This window comes from Numenius arquata, chromosome 2 (assembly GCF_964106895.1).
Source record: "Numenius arquata chromosome 2, bNumArq3.hap1.1, whole genome shotgun sequence".
In the NCBI taxonomy this organism is placed as follows: Eukaryota; Metazoa; Chordata; class Aves; order Charadriiformes; family Scolopacidae; genus Numenius; species Numenius arquata.
The window spans coordinates 20509236-20529035 of NC_133577.1; the positions used below are offsets into that span (position 1 = coordinate 20509236).

A 19800-nucleotide genomic window follows, 5' to 3' on the forward strand; every position below is an offset into this window, starting at 1 on the left:
GTTACTCTTATAATGGAAAAATCCTTAAATGCTGTAAGTTCAGCTTAGCTTTTCAGAATTCAGAGGCTTATCCAAAGTTTATCTGAAAACCCCATGTTTTAAAAGTGGTCGAGAAGTCTCATCAGAACTTAATTTCAGGATTTCAGGATTTCCTGGTTTATTGGCTGGCCCAGAAACAATAAGATATAGAAAACTTATCAAAAGGATTTTAAAGGGGAGGAAATTTGTGATTGCCTTTTAGTAGATGAGAGCCTGATGCTCAGGAAAATGAAAAAAATTCTACCTAGTATCACCCAGGAGGCACTGGCAGAATCAGTGTCTGCTCTACTCTGCTTCCCCTTGTGAGAAAAACAGCCTCTCTGCAGGGATTTCAGGCCACCTTCTTCTGTGCCTGTATCTCTCTGGGAACCAGAAGTGCAGAGGCTGTAAATTTTAAAAATATGTATTTTTCCCAAATTAACCAAATATTCATGAATATCTTCAAAATTCTGTAGTTAGAACAATGGACAGAGGTCAGAGGATGTCAGTGCTTCATGTGAACCTTCTCATTCACAGTATAATATTTGCTTTTTTGGTCCTTCCCTCTCTGTTTTTCTCAGAGACCCTGTACTAGTGCTGAAGTGCTGCTGTTAACGGTTTCACATGTTTCTGGCCATTTTGTTGCCCTGGGTCTGTTTTGCAGGGTTTGGTTTGGTTGCCACGAAGGGATTTTTTTTTTTCATTCAAATCATTACTAAGCGCTCATGCTCAAAAGTCTCTTGGAGATCCATACCAGAGATTTAAATGGGACTATTTAGAACATGGGGTACAAGATCTTGATCATGTTATTACCTGAACAATGTCATGAAGCCAGATCTCAACAATCCTGAAAAGTTGTGTTATTTTAAAGGATTCATCAAAAGATTGTGCTAAAGACTATGTGGCTTTCTTGTGTAATGTTCTGAGTGCTCGCATTGGAACCAAAAGCCAAGGCAAGCAAGTAGCTGGGATATTTGTAGTGCCAAGAAAAGTGAATAGTTAGGATATCTAGAGAGAGATAAGAGAATAGCACTTGAGTTCACACCTCAAAATTGGCATTTTGGCAGGTTGGGTATTCTTACTTTTCTTAATCCAATTCAAATTTCCCTTCCTGGGAGAAGTTCATAGTCACGGCAATGATCTATCATGCTAAGAATTTTTTCTTGTATTTTATTCTGTTTGGTTAATGACGATTCACTTGTTCCTGAAATTCTCCAGCAGGAAGGCAATCCTCGCTCACACCGAGTGCCAATGACTCAGATGGGACTCACAGCAGAAGAAGCTGCAAAATAGGTTCGTATATTTGTTCAAACAATTCAGCCAAGACACAATACAGAGAATGTGTGTACGAGTCCAGCTAAAAAAAAAGAGAAGCAGGACCAAAATTTCTCAGTCATAATGCCATAAATAAAATTTGGGATAGTTTGCCAGATAAAGACTTCATAAGGAATGATATCTTGTCAGAGAGACCAGGAAACCTGCTGTTTACAACCTTAGAAGACAGTCGATGATTTGTAACCAAGCAACAGATTTGCTGGTTTGCTTGAAATGAACTGGTTTTTAACAAGGCAAGAGGCTTATTTAAGTGAGGGCTTTGGGGAATGGCATACTTTCTTTAAAGAAACATTTTAACTATAAAAAAGGTAAAGAGAATTTTGTTTATAAAACCTTTTTACAGTTTATTTCCTATCATTAATTTCTTAAAATATATATATGTATATAAATGAGGATCTGACTAAATGAATCAGGACGTTAAATGATAAAGCTCCGTCCATGTAAACAAATAAATAATTATTTACAATCTTTGGCAAAACAAAATGAAATTTCATTGTTCTCACTCTCTCTCACACACACACTTGCAAGGAAAAAAATGAAAAAGAAATTTAAAAAACATCATAAATAATTTACATAGAATAGGAAAAATATGATACAGTCCAAATATTAACATCTTCACCCCCACACTGATGTCTCTCTCTGACAAAACAAAAAACCCTACACAGCCATTACAATCATTACATTTAATGAAGTCACCCTCCCTTCTGCTTGGGACTTGGGGATACAAATTGAAACACCAAAAGTAAGAAACTGAAACATTTAAAAACCTCATGAAGAGGATTGGAAAAAAAAAGAGAACAAAATAAAAAATCAGCAACAAAACAAAATTGAAACAAAACTAAAAAAAAGATTTGATAATATGAACACTATAAAATGTGCAATAAAGCCAGCAACTGTGGATTCCTTTCTAATGAATATAGCAACAAAATCTATTTCAAGGGAGAAAAAGTTGATTCAACATTTAGCTCACTGTGCCCTGTAAGGCGGCAGAGGTACTGTATTATTCCATTAGTAAACCCATCTATGAATAAAATTACACCAGCATGTGTTCTTTTTGTGAACAAAGCTCATACAACTTAAACAAAACAAAATGTTAAACATGTTTATACTATTGTATATCTGAGTAACTGTTGTATCTGTTTAGAATAAACATTGGTATCCCTTCAGCATTATTTAAGAAGTTCTATATACAGCAGACATAGGTAACAATACACAATATTAAAATTAGGGTAACTGGGTATATATTAAGGTTCCATTTATAAATTCCTTATTATTATTCATTTAAGTTTAAAGCATACATGAATATAACCCATGAAACTATACTTAAGTGTATACTATACTTTGTCAATATCTAAATGTTGTGATATGCTTTTAAAAATAGCTTTAAAATACCGTTATTTGTGAATGTATTATTGATGCATTATATGGCATGCTTTAAAATAAATTATCAGAGAAGGTAGCTCTGTGTGATAATCCTAATAAATACTAACAAAATATTTATAAATGGAACCTTAAATTCATATGTTACCAAATTAAGTAATAGTGGCGTTGCCACCTTTTCAAAAACCCACATCAGGATTCAGGATGTCAAAGTGCTTTTTGCAGCAGAGGTGGGAAAGTGGTTCAGGTTCATTTTGCTCCACACAATCAGTAAATTCTTTATTACAAGGGAATGTAAAATATGATGGAAAGGGAACAACTGGAAATATTTTTTTGGAAAGTCAGACAATAGTGATAGCTTTGGATGTTTAAATGAATCACTCTTCCCTTTCATATCTGAGTTTCTTGTTCAATTCTGTTTGGCCTGAGTTAAGTCTCCAATAGACAATGCTTTAGGTTGCAAATTTGACATTTCTACCAACTGTAATTTTAATGGGTGTTATTAAGAGCATCCTCATCAGCTAAAGAATATCTTTTTGGATCACGATATGTTCATAATTGACCTTTGCTTTATTATCCAAAGGCATTTTCATTGTTATTATAGATATTGTTGGTGTTGCCCTCCATTACTTTGCTAAAATTAGACCCAGAGTCTTCGTGTTACTGAAGTACAGCCCTGATCAGAGCAAGGAAGTGTCAACCATACAACTAAAAAGTTATTCAAACACACTTTTCCTCACTTAAAGACAATGACTGATAATCATCAACCCCCTCTTTTTGTCCATATATATATAAATACATTAAGTAATTACATTTTTATATGTAAACGTCATTCCTTAAAAAAAGACAAATAAACAAACAAACGTGTTCTGCTAAGTTTTCACTGTACAAAAGTGTTCTAATGTATCAATCTGCTTTTGCTTCAGTGGTGGGTCGAACGCTCATGTTTAGGTTTCATTAGTCCTGGCTAGGAGAAGGCACTTGGGTGGAGGGAAGGCTGAGGCACTCCTGGCAGCAGGGAAGTACCTGGTGAGTGGAGCACGAGGACAGAGGACAGAAGGTACACAAAAACAGAAACTGGGAGTACCAGGATGTACTGAGGTGTCGAGGTTGCATAGCACTTATAGTACTTTGCTGGTAATGCAGCAACCATTGCTCAAGCATCTGAAAGAAAAGGGAACAAAGGTATTAATTGTGGTTGTTTTATTTGATTAGGAAATCAACCACACAAGAACAGAGCTCCATCATGATAAAGCATAAGGATGCAGCATTGTGTTTCCTGTTTTGTGCTTTCCTACAAATGTAAGGACATTTTTATATAAATAAGTATCTGCCTATATAGACAGAGACACACACATATGTGTATGTGCACCTATGTATCTAAATGTATATAAAAAGTCATATACGAGAAAACCCAGGAAAGCATTTTCTGTATTTCAATACATTTTGGATAAGGCACTATAGACAGACATGCTCATTAAAAATATCAGCTGTCTTCTTCACGGCTTTTGAAAGAGGGGTTATCCAGAAGTAGCTCTCTGCCCACAGAAGACACTGAAATAGCCTACAAAGGAAAGTGGACGTGCAGGAGAATTCTAAGCATGTATCTCGCTCAGATATTTCAATCTCATTTTTTCCAGGTGGGTAGTATTAAACATCTGGGTTTTGTTATTCAAATTGAGATTACTATAGGGGCAAAGGGCATTCATGGTATTTCAACAAATCAAGGTTTACTCAATGCTATGATATTACAGGATTGCTTTCCGTAACTAGACGATACTTTTCATTTCCACATTTCGTGCTTGCTCCACAGGTTATAAAAGGCTTCAACATTTTCCGGACATTTTCTGTAACTAACCTCTGCATTCATATTTGAGGTCAGAGAAATAGACCATCTCTTGAGAGAAGACAAAAAGACCTAATCGTCCACCAGCAAAGGTTGTATCATAGATCGGTCCGGAATCCACCATGACTTGTTTCCCTTCATACACTAAAACTCTGTAAAGAAGAATATAATTTAAGTTAGACAAGGAGGATAATGCAGTGTCCAGTGTTAAGGCCTGGTAAAAGTTCCCAAGAACTGACGCAGAATTATTTTTAACAAGGCACCAGACAACCCAACTTCATTGTAAGACTCACTTCTCATCTCTATCTCAAGCCCACCTGGCCAGCAGCCATAACACATTAATCAGAAGCAGAGGAACTGTTCCATAAGTAATTTTATTCAAACCATCTGCAAAAGATTTCCTGATTCTTTATTTAGAACAGTCATGTCTCCTGGAATGAACTATGTGATGTACTAGCATTCATTGATAAGCCCCTGTCCCTGTGAACTCAGAGGTTAGCACAGGACCTCTCCACATCACTTAGCGAAGTCGTCTTTACAGCTATGTGAACAGCTGATTTATTTATCTTTAGGCGCAAGGGCCAACATCAGAAATTAGAAGAACTCCCTTTAGAGTCAAAGAAAACATTAATTTGAGACATGCTGAATCTCAATTTCAGACATTTTAAGAGCTTAATGAAAGATGGAAGGATTTAGACACGAACAGCTAGACTAATAATAAATTGGAAAGAGGGAAAACTTGGGGTGGGCTTTTGGGTTTTTGCGCTTTTTTGGGGGTTTGGTTTTTTTTTTTGGTGGTGGTGTTTGTTGGGTTTTTTTTGCTTGTTTTGGGTGGTTTTTTGGTAGTATTTTAGGCATTCACCCCAGAGCCAAAAGACCTCTAAAGATGACTTTTCATTTTCCATCTCTATTGGATAGATAGCAGTTCCTTGAACTTGGATTCTCCACTTCTCATGTGAGACCTTGAGACAGTCAAGGTTCTTAGGATCTCAGTCTCTTAAATGGCTTAGGGTCAAATGAGAAGTGACTCTGTAGTCGGTTAATTAGAACAGTCTCTGGAGAAAGAGATTATTGTCCTGCTTCGATTGGCAATACATTAGTTATACAAAGCAGGATGGCTTCACGTGAACACACTTGAGCAACTTCCTACAACTTAAGAGTTAGGGACAGATTTCTACTTAGGCAGAAAGGCATGTCCAGCACTTGCTCTACCTTGAAGTGTTTTGTTTTCTGAAAAGTGCCCAAAGAATAGTATGAAACTGCTCCCTGAAAGCAGTATTTAATAGACGGTAAAAAGAACAGCAAAAAGAATGACAGATTTTCATGTTCATGTGACCCTATTTAACATAATTGTCAAAATTTCAAAAGTCCAAAACAACGGAAGAGTTTAAGAAGTTATTCATCCCACCAAAAAAATTACACTGATCTAATCATGTTAATATTAAATTGCTATTTCTGTACAAATAAAATGTTTTTATGACTACATTTGTGAAATAGTTGATTTTATTTATTTATTTTCTATAAAAACACCCTAAAGAATGAAGGAATTCAACGCCCTGGACCATAGAATTTGTCATGCTAGATTAATCTAGTGGGATACCAGTTGAAACATGCTTTGCCTGACACTAAGTAGATTCTGCAAAGGAAGATACAGGTAACAGCAACATGGATGAAAAACTCAAGTTTCCTTTAAACCTGTATCAGTCAGTGCTTTGCACTGCAATACCTTGAGGCATAAAGAAACTCTTTTCTTTTCAAACAACAGATAACTTATTCTATCCCAATTTGTCTACGCTATGTCTTTCACAGACAAATGAAACTTCCCTGCTCATAAGCACTAACAAGACTTTAAGGGTAAGGTCAGACTCTGATCCATGAAAAATGTCCCTTACGGTTACAGTAGTTAGTAGAAGATAAAATTGACATGGACAGTTAATGCTGATTCTTTGGAACATCAGATAAACAGCTGGACTCCAGGTCATATGCCATAGCTCCTTGTTGTGTGCATTACAGATGTGCTCATGGCTGCTTCTGCAGTATCTTGTATAAGCCACTATGGGGGACAGGATGCTGAAGTAGACAGGCTGTTCGCCTACTTCCCTGTGGCAATTCTGATGTTTCTAATTAATTTCATTCATTCAAATTCCAGAGACTGGGGAGGAATCTCATGTTCTAATCTTGCTTTGAGTTTTTCTCAGGAATTTTTTTGTCCCTTTACAGAAATGCTATTGAGAAAGAACTTTTTTTTTTTTCTTTCATTTAAGACTATTTAGCTGATGTAAACATTGAACCATCCGGACTAAATTAAATACATCTGAAAAGGAAAATAACTTTCTCTAAAGATAAAAAAATGCCCCCAAAATTTTGGAAGTAGCACACAAGTATCATCATTATCAGAACAAAGAAACTGATAATATAGCTCTTATATCAGAGACAAAAGTTTTGCTACTAAAAATACAGAGATGCAGGAACATTTCTTACTTTATTAATCCTGTTTTAGGCCTATGAATCAAATGCCACCTGTAAGCAGTATAATCTTTCCAGCCAATGTTCTTGGGATCATGCCACAAAGTACGCACCTACAGTAGGAATACAAATGCTTTATTAGAAACAGACTGTACTCCAGTAACTGTACATACACTATAGTAACTGTACATGTAGCCAAAGCTTACTTGCTGCAGAGCATGAAACTGAAAATAGTGTTTAACATTTGATGGTACCATCAGCCGATCTCTTTTATAGAGTGAGAGTAATGAAAATTTGTCTTAAATTATCGATCAGTTACTCATCTGTAGTTTCATGGCTGGAGTCACTGAAGACCATTACAGCATTTGAATCTGACTCCCCTTATGAAGTCCTGTCCCTGTTTGCACGCGCACACACACACACACACTGCCAGAGTCAATGCTACGTTTCCTATCTGTACCAGTGTCCCCACCGAAGCAGAGGGACTGCAGCTTGCACAGATGTTACTGCCTGTGGTCTGCTCCTAGAAATCTCTCACACTCAGTCAAGGTCCTGTTCTTGCAAGGAGCTCTGAAGTGTGAAATTCCTATCCACATGCAAAGCCCCAGTGACTTAATTTCCAAAAGGCACAAGTTTCTTCCATAGCTCAACCCTATTTGGAACAGCAGCAGTTTTTCTCTTTGTTTTCATTTCTTTTCTCTTTGGCTGTCACTGGTTACTGAACTCTAAACCACGTATAATTCAAACAAGCTGGAATGCTGAAGAAGCAAGTGCCAATACAGAGGTCACAAAGGATTTGTGGATAACTGAGACTTCTCACTCCTTTGACTTTAGACCATACCACACCTTCCCTTTAATACATGTCCTTTTTCCCATTCATAATTTTTTATATGTGTAATGTTTTCTTTGAAACACAATGCAAATGTTATTATTGACATTAGTAATATGGGAATTGAAGAAAAGCTGATAAAATCTACAAAAAATTGAGGTGTGAAAGGAAATTTTTTTTGAGACACCCCCCTTCTTTTTAAAATATTAGTCATGCATTGTTGGCTTGAAGTTTTAAATCTCTCACCTGTCCAGGGGTGTTTCCTGTGTGCCAGAGAGCATTTCTTAGGTGTTCACCAGTACCAGTTGTTGAATTCACTACTTTGAGCGACACACCAGAATAGCCATAAGCCCTGGTGGGTTTGTCCTCCCAGTAGGTCTGAGTGACCTGCTTCCACATCAGAACATAAAACCGACTGCTGGACTGGTAGCCAAACACAAAGCCAGCATAGTCATCATCACGGTCTGTGTTAACATAGAACGTCCCACTGAAGTCAACAGAGCTGAACTCATCGTAGCCTGGGAGAGAACAAGAGACAAACCATCAAGTTACAATGCTGAGTCTGGCTGCTCACACCCAAGAGTCCCATCTCTATCCTGAGTTTTGCCAGGAGTAGTAAACTATCTTTTTCAGTTTCCTTACCTGTAGGAGAGGAGGTTATTACACTTGCCTACCTATTGCATAGAGGTTTCTGGAGAGAAATAAGTTGTTTTCAAAGGGGGTTGAAGACAGCAGGTATTATATCAAGTTCTTCAACTGGGTATTACAGTGGGTATTTTACGTGTATTACATTCAGTGATGAGATGAATGGTCAAAGGCAAGTGGCATTGAACTGTTTTTAATATGGGCATATACACTGTCCCCATGTGTCAGTCCAAAGCTTGCAGCACCAAATAGGTGTGTCTAATTTTTTTTTTTCCTTATTACCAGATCACTGGTTACTTTTCCAAAGACATCTGATACTCACCTACGGCTATTCCAGGATCAGAGTTGGCAGTCTGCACCAGTTCCTTCCCTTGGTGGCGAATAACCCAGTTGGGATCAATCTGCGCTGTTCCCTTGGGGTCCAGGGGGACCATTTGGAACTTTCTGAAATCAGTTTCACTGATAGCATTGTTTTCAGGGCATACATCATAAATATCTGGGACATTGTCATTGTCAAAGTCATCTTTGCAAATATCACCTCTGCCATCACCTATAAAAAATATGAATAAACAAATGCCAGTGTTAGCAATTTATCCAGCCTTCCTAACAGCTCTCCTGCTGATGGAAGAAATTTATGACAGATATGAGTATGTTACTCTCTTGTTTCTCAAAGAATGCTCCAAGCAACTCCAAGGAAAGCTTCATTTTCTGAAAGTCCATTTGAATTGTTGCTGGTAATGACTGGAAGTCGTCATCAACTTGGATGAAGGCCAAAATCACTGCTAATAAAACTGTCCCATCAGTGGTTTATGACAGTGATCAATCTGGCCCCAGTCTATATGCTGCTTTAGAATCAGGGTGGGATAAGTTGGAAGTTTGCTATGTTGATGTAATTCACAATGTTTCTATTACATTTTCATTTTGATTTGTCCCAGATGTGGATACACCACTACATTTTATTATGCACAGTGTAAATGAATTCAAACATTAGTGTTAAAATCTTAATCTTCCTGCACTTTACTAAATTCTTATATACAACTGAAGATATTAAACTTGTTTTCAGACTCTTATCTCTGTCTCAAGATTCCTTCAGCCACAATCAATTTAAAGTGCTTTAGATTGCAGAAATGTCATATTTATGTCAAAAGAAAATGGTAAAGTATTGCAGTAAAATATGCATACGTGCTCAGTCACTCTTTCACTTGTGGGTAGAACAATTTGTCTTACAAAAGAAAATGTGGCGCTTCAGAAAAATGTAGGAAAAAAAGAAAGAAGCACTGTGTCTAATAGGACTACCCTTGGAAGAATGGAAATATTAAGTTTTTTAGAGAACCTAAAAATACATCCATACAGTTCAGCTACAGTTGTGCTTCTGCTTAAAACTTTTACTATGCTCAACATTTAAAAAAAAAAAAAATCCTTAATTTATCCATACTATTGTTGGAAACCAATAGATGTGACTTGCCTTGAATAGCACCTAGTGAAAGGAGGCATCCAAAAAAAAAAATATATCATTGCCAATGCTACTGTTGTTCAGTAGCATACAACAGTACAAGCACTTGAAAAAATCAAGTAGAAAAAGTTGACCAGAAAAGTATAGAAACAAATTCGCAAATTGCTCTGACAACAGAAACCACTGGATATTACACTGGGTACTAATGTAAAACTAGAACTACCATCTATTTCTTTCTATCCTCATACAGCTGAGCATCTGCTTTTTTTAATTTAAGAGCTTGTGACTACTCTAACAACATGGGAATTAACGCAACAGGAAATAGCAATGACCCAGCTCATTCATTATTGACCTACTACTAGATGCTTCACAAATGGAAAGCTACATTACTATGCCTAACCAGCACAGCATTATCCAAGCATGAAGCTTTCAGAGAGAAAACAGAACGAGTTTTAGGCAACAGCCAGAAAAAAAGTAGTTAGAGAAAGCTGAAGCATCTAATATCTTAAAGACTTTCTGGAGTTCAGATATGTGGTAAAAAGGTCCCATTTTCCACCCTGGCAATCAGCCATGGAGAAGAACTCCAAGTCCTGACCAGCTGCACACTCCTGCACCTGTTTGTCTTAGTAATTACTAGAGAAAAGAGAATGAATTTTCAATTTTATTCCCCTTGCCAATATCAAAAAGGTAATTCTTGAGTCACGGGAGAATCTAGTTATTCACTGAAAGTCCTACTGACGTTCATTTGGTACTGAGCTGCTGTTGACAACACTGACTCTCTGTGAAGGAAAGTTAGAAAGCATTTGTTTACCCAACCATGTCCAACAGCTCTCTCCAGGGCCTCATCTTTATAAGCTGCAGCTCACATCTTCAAGAGCGTGGGAACAGCTTTTGGATTAATTTATTGTTTTTCCAAGATTTCTGCTGGACCTGCCACTAATGACAGTGATGATCTGGATAAATTGTTTACATTTACTCTTTTTCTGAATACTTACTCCATACATAAATGTAGTCTCTTTTGCAAGATGCAGGTAACAACTGACTTTAATGAACTACCCCAAATAGGGGGCACTCTTTTTTCTGGAATATTTCTGAAATTAAAAGGCTATTCCACAGATTGGCAAGTACAGAGATATTCCCATTATATAATTGGACTGAAAAGTTAAGTAATTTAAGAACTACTATTGACTACCAACCAGAAACTTCCTGCTGCAAGCAGTTCTCTTACCAGGAAATCAGTCAGGGCTCAGGATTTTATCTTTCTAAATGTACATAAAACCATATTGTGTAGGTACTAAATTCTGCTTTCAATTTCAACAACATAAAGATGGAATGACTTCAGCAAGCTGTATAACTCAGAACAGAAATTGCTCACCTGTATTTATTGCAAGGGCCATTACTCATAGACATGTTACAGTGGTTTTCAAGGGATCATATATATTTTTACTAAACTACATTTATGATTGTGAAACTATCACTATTGCATTATTGAAATACTGCCAAACATAGAGAAGAACTGTCTGAGAGTGACCATAGACATTTTACCACAGAACTGGAGAAAAGAAAAATTATGTATCCATTTCTTAAACTGTGACATATATATCATCAAGACATATTTAAAGCTACCTATAAAGCCAATTTGAGAAAAGCTGCTCAGAGTTTTTTGAGTTTTTTTAAAAAAAAATAATTAAAAGTTAACACCAATTTTTAGATTTAAAAAACCCTGGAGAAATAGTCTGTTTTTCAAAATAAAACAGCACTAGACCATATTTTTCCATTTTAATTTTCAGAAGACAGCTTGGTTTGAAAGCTTTGTTTCGAAAGTTTTGTTGTTGTATTTTTAAGACATCTGAAGTTCAAGTTATTTGAGTATTTTCCCAAATTTCTTTCACTTTGAATTTCACTTTGAGCCCATGTCAAAGAGGTTTCCTAATGCTCTGACTCTGGACCAAACTGGCCAGTACAGTTCCACTGAAGTCCACAGTATCTCCAATGTCAAAAGCAGCTCAGCTTGATCTGAAGTCTTTCTATTCACCAAATACTAATACTCCAAGATCAGAACTGTATATTAAGAACAAAATGAAATTTATATGACATTGTTCTTACCATCAGAGTCCTCCTGCTCAGGGTTGTATCTGAGGCGACAATTGTCCCTGTCATCTGGGACACCATCATTGTCATCATCAGGATCACAGGCATCTCCTTTACCATCTTTATCATGGTCAGCCTGGTTAGCATTGGGGATGTAAGGGCAGTTATCTTGATTGTTCTGGTGGCCATCTTCATCTATGTCCTCATTGTTGTCACATTGGTCACCAACAAGGTCATTATCCGCATCAGTCTACCAAAACAAAATATATCAAAAAAAGTTATTATTTTTACTGAACACAAAAATATGGGTAGCCTGGTACTTAATTTCTCAACATTTCTATTCAAGGAGTTCTCTGGAGACAAGTGATCTCATGATGACAACCATGCTTAAAGCAGAAATGTAACTTCAAACTCTTACAGCTACTTATTCTACCATCAGTGCATAAGATCTGTCACAAAGACATTTCCGGGTGGGTTTTCAGCCATGATCTTCATTGCTCTCTTTCTAGAGATCACAGGGCAGTTGCAGCATGGAAAGCACATTTTCTGATTGCTTCTGTATGCTTGATGTTACTTATCTGTGCATGGACCAACAAACTCAGGCCTACCAAATGCAGCCCTGAGGCAGTTCTCACTTGCCACAGGGTATAAAAACAGTTCACCAAAGCCTTGAAGATGGATTAAAGGCCTCATCACTCTACTTCCCTTTCGTCTGGTACAAAGAGATCTGACAGCCCGAGATGTGCAAATGAGCAATACAGATCCACCTCTTTAGCTCTACAACAAACAGGGACTGATAGCTTTTCCTATGTTCTTTTCTGTGCCTTTGTTTTGACATTATCATTAAGGAAAACATGTCTAACATTTACCTGGTCTGGATTATGCATCAATGGACAATTATCACACTGATCGCCAACTCCATCACCATCTGTATCGCTCTGGTCTGTGTTATAGACGTAAGGACAATTATCTCGTTCATTAAAAATGTCTATGAGGAAAAAAAAAAAAAAAAGATTAAAGAAATCAGAATGATACAGCATCCAACACAGACAGCCATAAACTGCAGGAGTCACAGAATCATAGAATGATATGGGGTTGCCCCCAGTAAATAAGCAAGGAACTTAAGAGTATCATAGACTTTCTGATTGCTACAACATGAAATAGTGAAAAGACTAATATTAGAAAAATTATGGTATCAATTCCACTTTTCTTGCTACAATAGACTTCTATATGTATTTTACTAAGGGATTTTACTAGAGTAAGGGCTGATTATGTCTTAAAAATTTAACCCTTTTTCATGTAATAACAGGTGAAGGGGTGGAGTATTTTTCTTTTTAAATCATTTCATTTGGATTTTCTTCCTAGATGCTTTAAGGAATGGCATAGAACACACAACTATAACGTGGTGGAATTTCTGAAGCTTTGTATAGGAACGACTGCATTAGTGTTCAGCTGCCTCACCACTAAATAATTTCATTTCACCAGAACATGTGCATCATTTATTGTACAACATGACAAATATTCAAAACAAAGTTTCCTGAGGGGGAACAGTTTATTACACAACTGATGATCTCCTTCAAAATTATAGTAAGTTGAAAAGAAAAAAAAAATAAGATACGTTGGCATAGCTGTCTGGAAAGGATACAAGTACCCTCTCCTACATTATATGGTCCTGGATATTTGCATACTCTTTAAGCCAATACATATGACATTTTTCTTCAAATGCGAGACTCCTACAAGTACTACTGAGAACCTGATGATCAGAAGGACAAGAAGACTTCAAAATGTTCAGAAGTTCAAGTCAGATAAGCATCCAAAAGTTTAAAACATTAATGAAGGAAATCCAATGCCTGGATTTCTTCAACTTCTAGTATTTCTGGATTCTCATAAATTTGAAATGCTGTAGGGAAAGACATTTAAGTGCTTTTCCCCCTCCTTAATTCTGATCAAATCTCTGTCATATAGGCATGTACTGGTAGATGAAATAAACACCTTTAATAATATTTTAAGACACGTAAAAAATGTGTATTTGGATTACTGTGGGCTTTGCAGTGTGTTCATAGAAAAGCAGATTAATTTCCTACAGATATTGTCTTAACCGCACAGATGTTCTGATATTCTTTTCCCTCCCTGAAAAGGAAAAAAAAAAGTAAACAGAAGTGTTATATTAGACCCTGATTGTTTTGGAACACAGATGAAGGAAAGAATTCTTTTTAAGATTACACTGATAAAAGACTTGCTGTGATTTATTCTTCAATAATATCCTCTGTAGTAATTTAGGGACTTTGTGGACAGCTATACTACACAGGACAGATGAACCTGTCTTCTCTTAGCCTGCATTTTTGAGCAGCTAGAACCAATTTTATTCTACGCATAAAAACAGGTAGCTCATCTTACTGGACATAAAGCAAAGTGTACTTGTGAAGCAGTCCTTAATTCTCAAAACTGAAAACATACCATCTCCATCAATATCCACAGCACATGAGTCACCCTCCCCATTATTATCTGTGTCAATCTGAGCAGGGTTGTGCACATAGGGGCAATTATCACAGCGGTCACCAACTTCATCTTTGTCGTAATCAAACTGACGAGGGTTGAACAGAAGAGGGCAATTGTCCTAGTAAGAAGAAATAGAAGATTTAAGAATATAAACCACAACTCATGAGAACACACTATGAAGCAGCACCTCTTCCTGTTCATCTTGGTCAGAGGTGAGAAATCAAAATACTAATCCACTAGTTTTTCAATGGACAAGCTGTACCTACACTGAAGATTTTGGTGGTAACAGGAAGGCATCTGAGTAGCCTGGCTTACTGGTTTTATGGTTTTGTACAGAGTAGTCTGGTTTTATGGTTTTGTACAAGGCATGCAAAATGTGTTATGTATCTCACGAGGAGAGCAATTGGACCTGTACTCAGATATTTTCAACAAAAGTGTATCACTGGTATGTGTGTTTTAAAAAAAATAATAAAAATCAGGTTGTGTTGTAAAATCAGGCCAACTTCAGCTGCATATTATTTTTTTGGAAGAAACTAGAATTGTTACTCCAATTTTTTTGGAACAAATTAGTATCAATATTCTCACTTTTAAAGCATATATTTTGACTTTTCAATTTAATCAAGGACTGACTATTATTGTGTGTTGTATTATATTGCCTATGATAATAAAATGTAAAGTGTTTCAAAAAAGCAAAGTTAAAATGAAATCCTCTCATTGACCCAAAATATTTTTTCCCTGAGAGCATTCCTTTTACTGGAATTTTGAAAACTTCATTTCAGTTTAGTCACTAATTTGAAAGTCTGCCAGAACAAGAATTCTTATGTTTCATACATTCCCAAAGTACAAATGGACTTTTGCACAGGCATGAGGAAGTACTCAGTGTGGAACATAGAGAAGAACAAAACCAAACCACAGCAGTGGGAGTGAGGGCTATATCAGCATCACAGAATCTGAAAGGAGGTCATTTAGAAAAAATCTTTACATTACTTTTTACTCTGCTTTAGCATTTACCAGGAAATATTTTTTTAGCTTAAGATTTTTGATTTCTCAGAAATATGTTTTATATACTCAAGGACAAGATAGAGGCAAGTCAAAATTTTACACTGCTCATAAAATGGAATATAGCTACTTTATATTTAATTTTACTTTACTTTTATTTAATAATAACTTTACTTTTATTTAATAATAAATCATATTATTTTACCAGATGATTCTTGGGTGTTTGAAATATTTTAAGTAGAGGCTCCATGAACACAGTTCTAACTCAACTTTAACCATCTGAAGCTCTAGAGCATCAGTATTCTCCCTCTGAAGTGAACAATGAGGAACTGTAAATTCCTAAAAACAATTCACTCATCTAAGTATGTTCAGAAAAGGCAGGATGAATCCCACTCTGGAAGTGCCTCTGTCCTTTTGCTGAATATATAGGGAGAACAGGTTCAGATTAACTGCCTATCTTTTAGTCTCTGCAGGTAAATGAATTTCAGTTTTGTGGGCAGATCTAAAGAAGGAAAGTATGAATCTGGCTAGGTACTTTCCACCTGTCATTGCCCCTTGATACTGGCTGTGTCAATATCATCATAACTTGTTTCCATCATGCTTCAGATATAGCTTTTAAAATACAATGGACCTATCATTCTCCTATTACAAAATAAAAAATCCAATATCACCTTCCATTAAACTGTTTCATATACATAACTGAATCCAAAACTGATACGGAAAACAATTCAGCCCCACATTCCCCAGGCCTCTTTGATCTGCAAAGTGCTACTCTCCTTTGACCCAACATGGCTTTACTCTGCACCAGGCATCATTCAGGGCAAGCAGTGCACAATAACAACTGAAGCTCTGAGCAATAAAGCTCTCATCTATTGTAATGGCTTTCCTTAAAAATCAGACGTTTAGGTCAAGCAGACTGAAGACACATAAATGCATCTTACTTTGTCATCTTCGACACCGTCATTGTCATCATCCTCATCACAGGCATCTCCTTTGCCATCTTTATCGAAGTCTTCTTGGCCAGAGTTTGGCAGAAGGGGGCAATTATCCTGGCCAAAAGAAATAGTCAATACATTGTGTTTACATTATGTCAGAATGACTTGCCTGGGCAGAAGAGTAGATATAGTACAACAGAGGCTATAAAACAAGAACAATCCATCACAAGTACTTTTTAAAGTGCCTGTTTGTTTGCTGCCAAAGATAGTAGTTCATTTGCTGCTTTCATATTGCAAAGTGAAATGCATCTGCAAATCATTCTATTTCCCAGCTCTCCTTCTATTAAAGGGATGTTTCCACTAAGTTTTAGATGAAACTGTCTAACAGAGAACAAACACACCATATGCACACACATGCACTCTTACATCAACTTTTTATAGACAACTTATAATGTATGTTTGAAGATTACATATAAAATGACCAGGTTTGGTTGCCAGAAAAATAGAGATACAAGCCAGGAGATGGTCTTCAGAAACAGTTGTTCATATATAAAGTTACTGGAATGAAGTAGCACACAGCAACGAAGGGGAACACTGTAAGAAAGGATTTTGAAAAACATGCCTTTACAGTGTTCTGCAAAACAGTACCTTTCCACTCCCATGGCTTTGAAAGTAAAAGGCAAATAAAGGTATTTCTTTTTTTGTATCACAACTTTGTAAAGAATGATTATTTCAAATGAGCAAGTCTTATGTTACACTGCAAAAATAAGAAGTGAAATATTTTGCCAAACTTTTCACATGTATTCCTTTTCAAAATACTAAAATCAGCTAAAAATTGATTGCAATTCTACCATTGGCTAAGAGTAGATACATCTCTAAGAAACCACTGTTACTCTCACTTTTTCCTCACATTCCATGTCTACTTCAGCCCAAAACTGAATCTGCCAATAGAGTGCAGAAATATCTTTTTTGTAACACATACCCTAAGAAAATTAATATCACAGTAAGATTCCTAGCCCTGTTTTCAATCTCAGTGGTTCTAATAGTATAGATAATTTAAGAAAAAGAAAACTGGAAAATTTGTGATAGATATCAAAACCCCAATGTAATTCCAAAATTTTTATGGTACTTTCTACCAAATCCCTGTGAACAGGTATTGTTCATCAGGTATTGTTCATCAGGTATTGACTGTCCAGCTCAACATTGGCTACCAGTGATTCAAAAAATTTTTTTTGAAACAATGAAAGAAATTAGTGAAAGCTTGCTTAATCACTTTGTATCTATAAGTTTGTCTGTCTGTCTATATTCTCTATAGATTTGAGTCCAATTGCATACAAATCCAGTAGTAAGGTGGAGACCTCATGGTCTTGGGTTGAAAAAAGAGGTAGCCAGGTAGAGGAGAGATATCCTAACAGTGCACTCTAAGTGTCTCTTAGATATTAGAAAGAGGACTTCTTAGACATCATATCTTCCACCTGGGAACTCAACCCTGAGGCACAAGGCCACTAAAAGCTATGCTTCTTTGGTTCACCTATTGACAAAGTTGTGTGTTGGTATGATAATTCTTATGGAAAAAAAATATGCTACTCTTATGTGAATGAAAAAGAAATTTACACTAAAAGATATTGCTAAGATTTTATTCTTATTATTTACAACTACTTGCTTTATTCATACAGCTTTGCTTAGACAGTAAGTTAATTTTCAACCATTATCAGCTTAAGGAAAGAGACTTTGTTTTGTTTTTTTTTTAAAAAAAAAAAAATCAGATTTCTCAACTATGATATTTTGTAATGAATATAAGGCCCTGAGAATACCTGGTATTTTTAAGGGGTTTTGTGGTGATTTTTGTTTGTTTTTTTTTTTTTTCCCCCTCTTAAATGAAGTACTTGTGTCTATTAGATCAACACATGTATTATAGAAACCGTGAATCAACATTTGAAAACAGTTTTTTTTCTGAATGCATTCAGTATGTTGGGTTTTTAATGAAAACTAATCATTTGCATTACATCTTGAGTCAACGTGTTGCAGATTCTGGTGACAGGAACCAAAAAAGAATATATGAACTGCAATTGCTGAATTCGCTGGATCCACAATAAAAAGACACCAGCTACAGTGAGGAATTTCAACATTTGAGGCTCAAATTTCCATCAAGGTCAGAACTCTTCTGCTGACAAAGGCCAGATTCACAACTTCAATTTCTGAGAGACTTCTGATTCTCTCAAACAGCCTGATTTCAAACTTTCCTTTTCTTGAACCATATTTGGGGTTTTAACCACTGTAGTGGTCTGGAACTCAAGTAATTTTTGCATTTCTTTCATTATTATTTAATCTGAAGTTACTGTGCTAGAACTTCATGACAGGTTAGAAGTAGATCACTTTAACACATAGAAGGAAAAACCAAAATGTTTCAGGTCTGGGGGAAAAAAAAATATCCAAAAACCTCAGGAGAGAAAGCATTGACCTTGCAGCCATGACTGATTCAGCAAAATACTTGAGAACACGCCCCAGTGAAAGCAAGTAGGGAAGGTAGGTGTTTACAACTGAACACTTGCTTATGCCTTCTGCTCAAGTAAAGCTCACTTCATCCCAGTTGCTTAATCTGCTGCTGCAAACAGTGCGTGCCCCTCTGTTTTGTGTCTGTCACTCAACCATCAGTGAGGCCACCACTCATAACTGTGGTCCAGGGAATTAACTGAGGGGTGAAGGACTCCCCAACAGGTATTTGGTCCATTGATAAGCTGGTGGAGCTGGAACAACTTTCAGTCTGGTTTTGCCCAGCAGCATAACTCCATCAGGATGAGACACCCAAGTGTGCTCACCACTTTTGAGCAATTTCCACTGGAAGGAACTTCAGACCATGAAGCCAAGGAGAACTTATAGCACACTTCAGATGAGCACAAGAACCAGGTTCCAGGGAACATACCATGGTGAGCACCCACTGCTAAACCTACATACCATCATTTTCAGGCTCCCTGATACTTATTTTCTCCTTGGTGTGGTAATGTTTCCTTTTTCACTACAATGGCACAGCTGCAGCAGCAAGAGTGGAGAACAGTCCCCTGCCATGTCTACAGCCAATGGTGGCAGGAAGATCATTCTCCCCAGAAGGGAAAGAGCTGGGACTCCACATCTCTGAAGGGTAAGAGAGGTTGAAACTGCCATCCTCTCCCACTGAGCTTTTGCAATAAGGAGAACTCCTCTGCCTACATTACTAATTCATTCTGCTCTGCCCTGGTGAGGCCGCACAGACACTGGAGTACTGTGTCCAGTTCTGGCCCCTCAAGTTCAAGAAGGGAACTACTGC

The 19800-nt window shown here is 36.7% G+C and overlaps 1 protein-coding gene across 1 annotated transcript in view; it reads right to left on the bottom strand.

Annotated features, from left to right (window-relative positions):
* Window positions 1-3889: 3889 nt before the first annotated feature.
* The window catches only part of THBS2 (thrombospondin 2), a 31518-nt gene continuing 15607 nt past the window's right edge, over window positions 3890-19800 (bottom strand). The window contains exons 13-21 of the mRNA XM_074144662.1: window positions 16503-16610; window positions 14521-14680; window positions 12933-13051; window positions 12079-12313; window positions 8842-9069; window positions 8121-8392; window positions 7061-7158; window positions 4592-4731; window positions 3890-3897 (exon numbers count right to left, since the gene is read on the bottom strand). Of these exons, the coding sequence (XP_074000763.1) occupies window positions 3890-3897; window positions 4592-4731; window positions 7061-7158; window positions 8121-8392; window positions 8842-9069; window positions 12079-12313; window positions 12933-13051; window positions 14521-14680; window positions 16503-16610 (1368 nt within the window). The remainder of the gene's footprint in view (window positions 3898-4591; window positions 4732-7060; window positions 7159-8120; window positions 8393-8841; window positions 9070-12078; window positions 12314-12932; window positions 13052-14520; window positions 14681-16502; window positions 16611-19800) is intronic.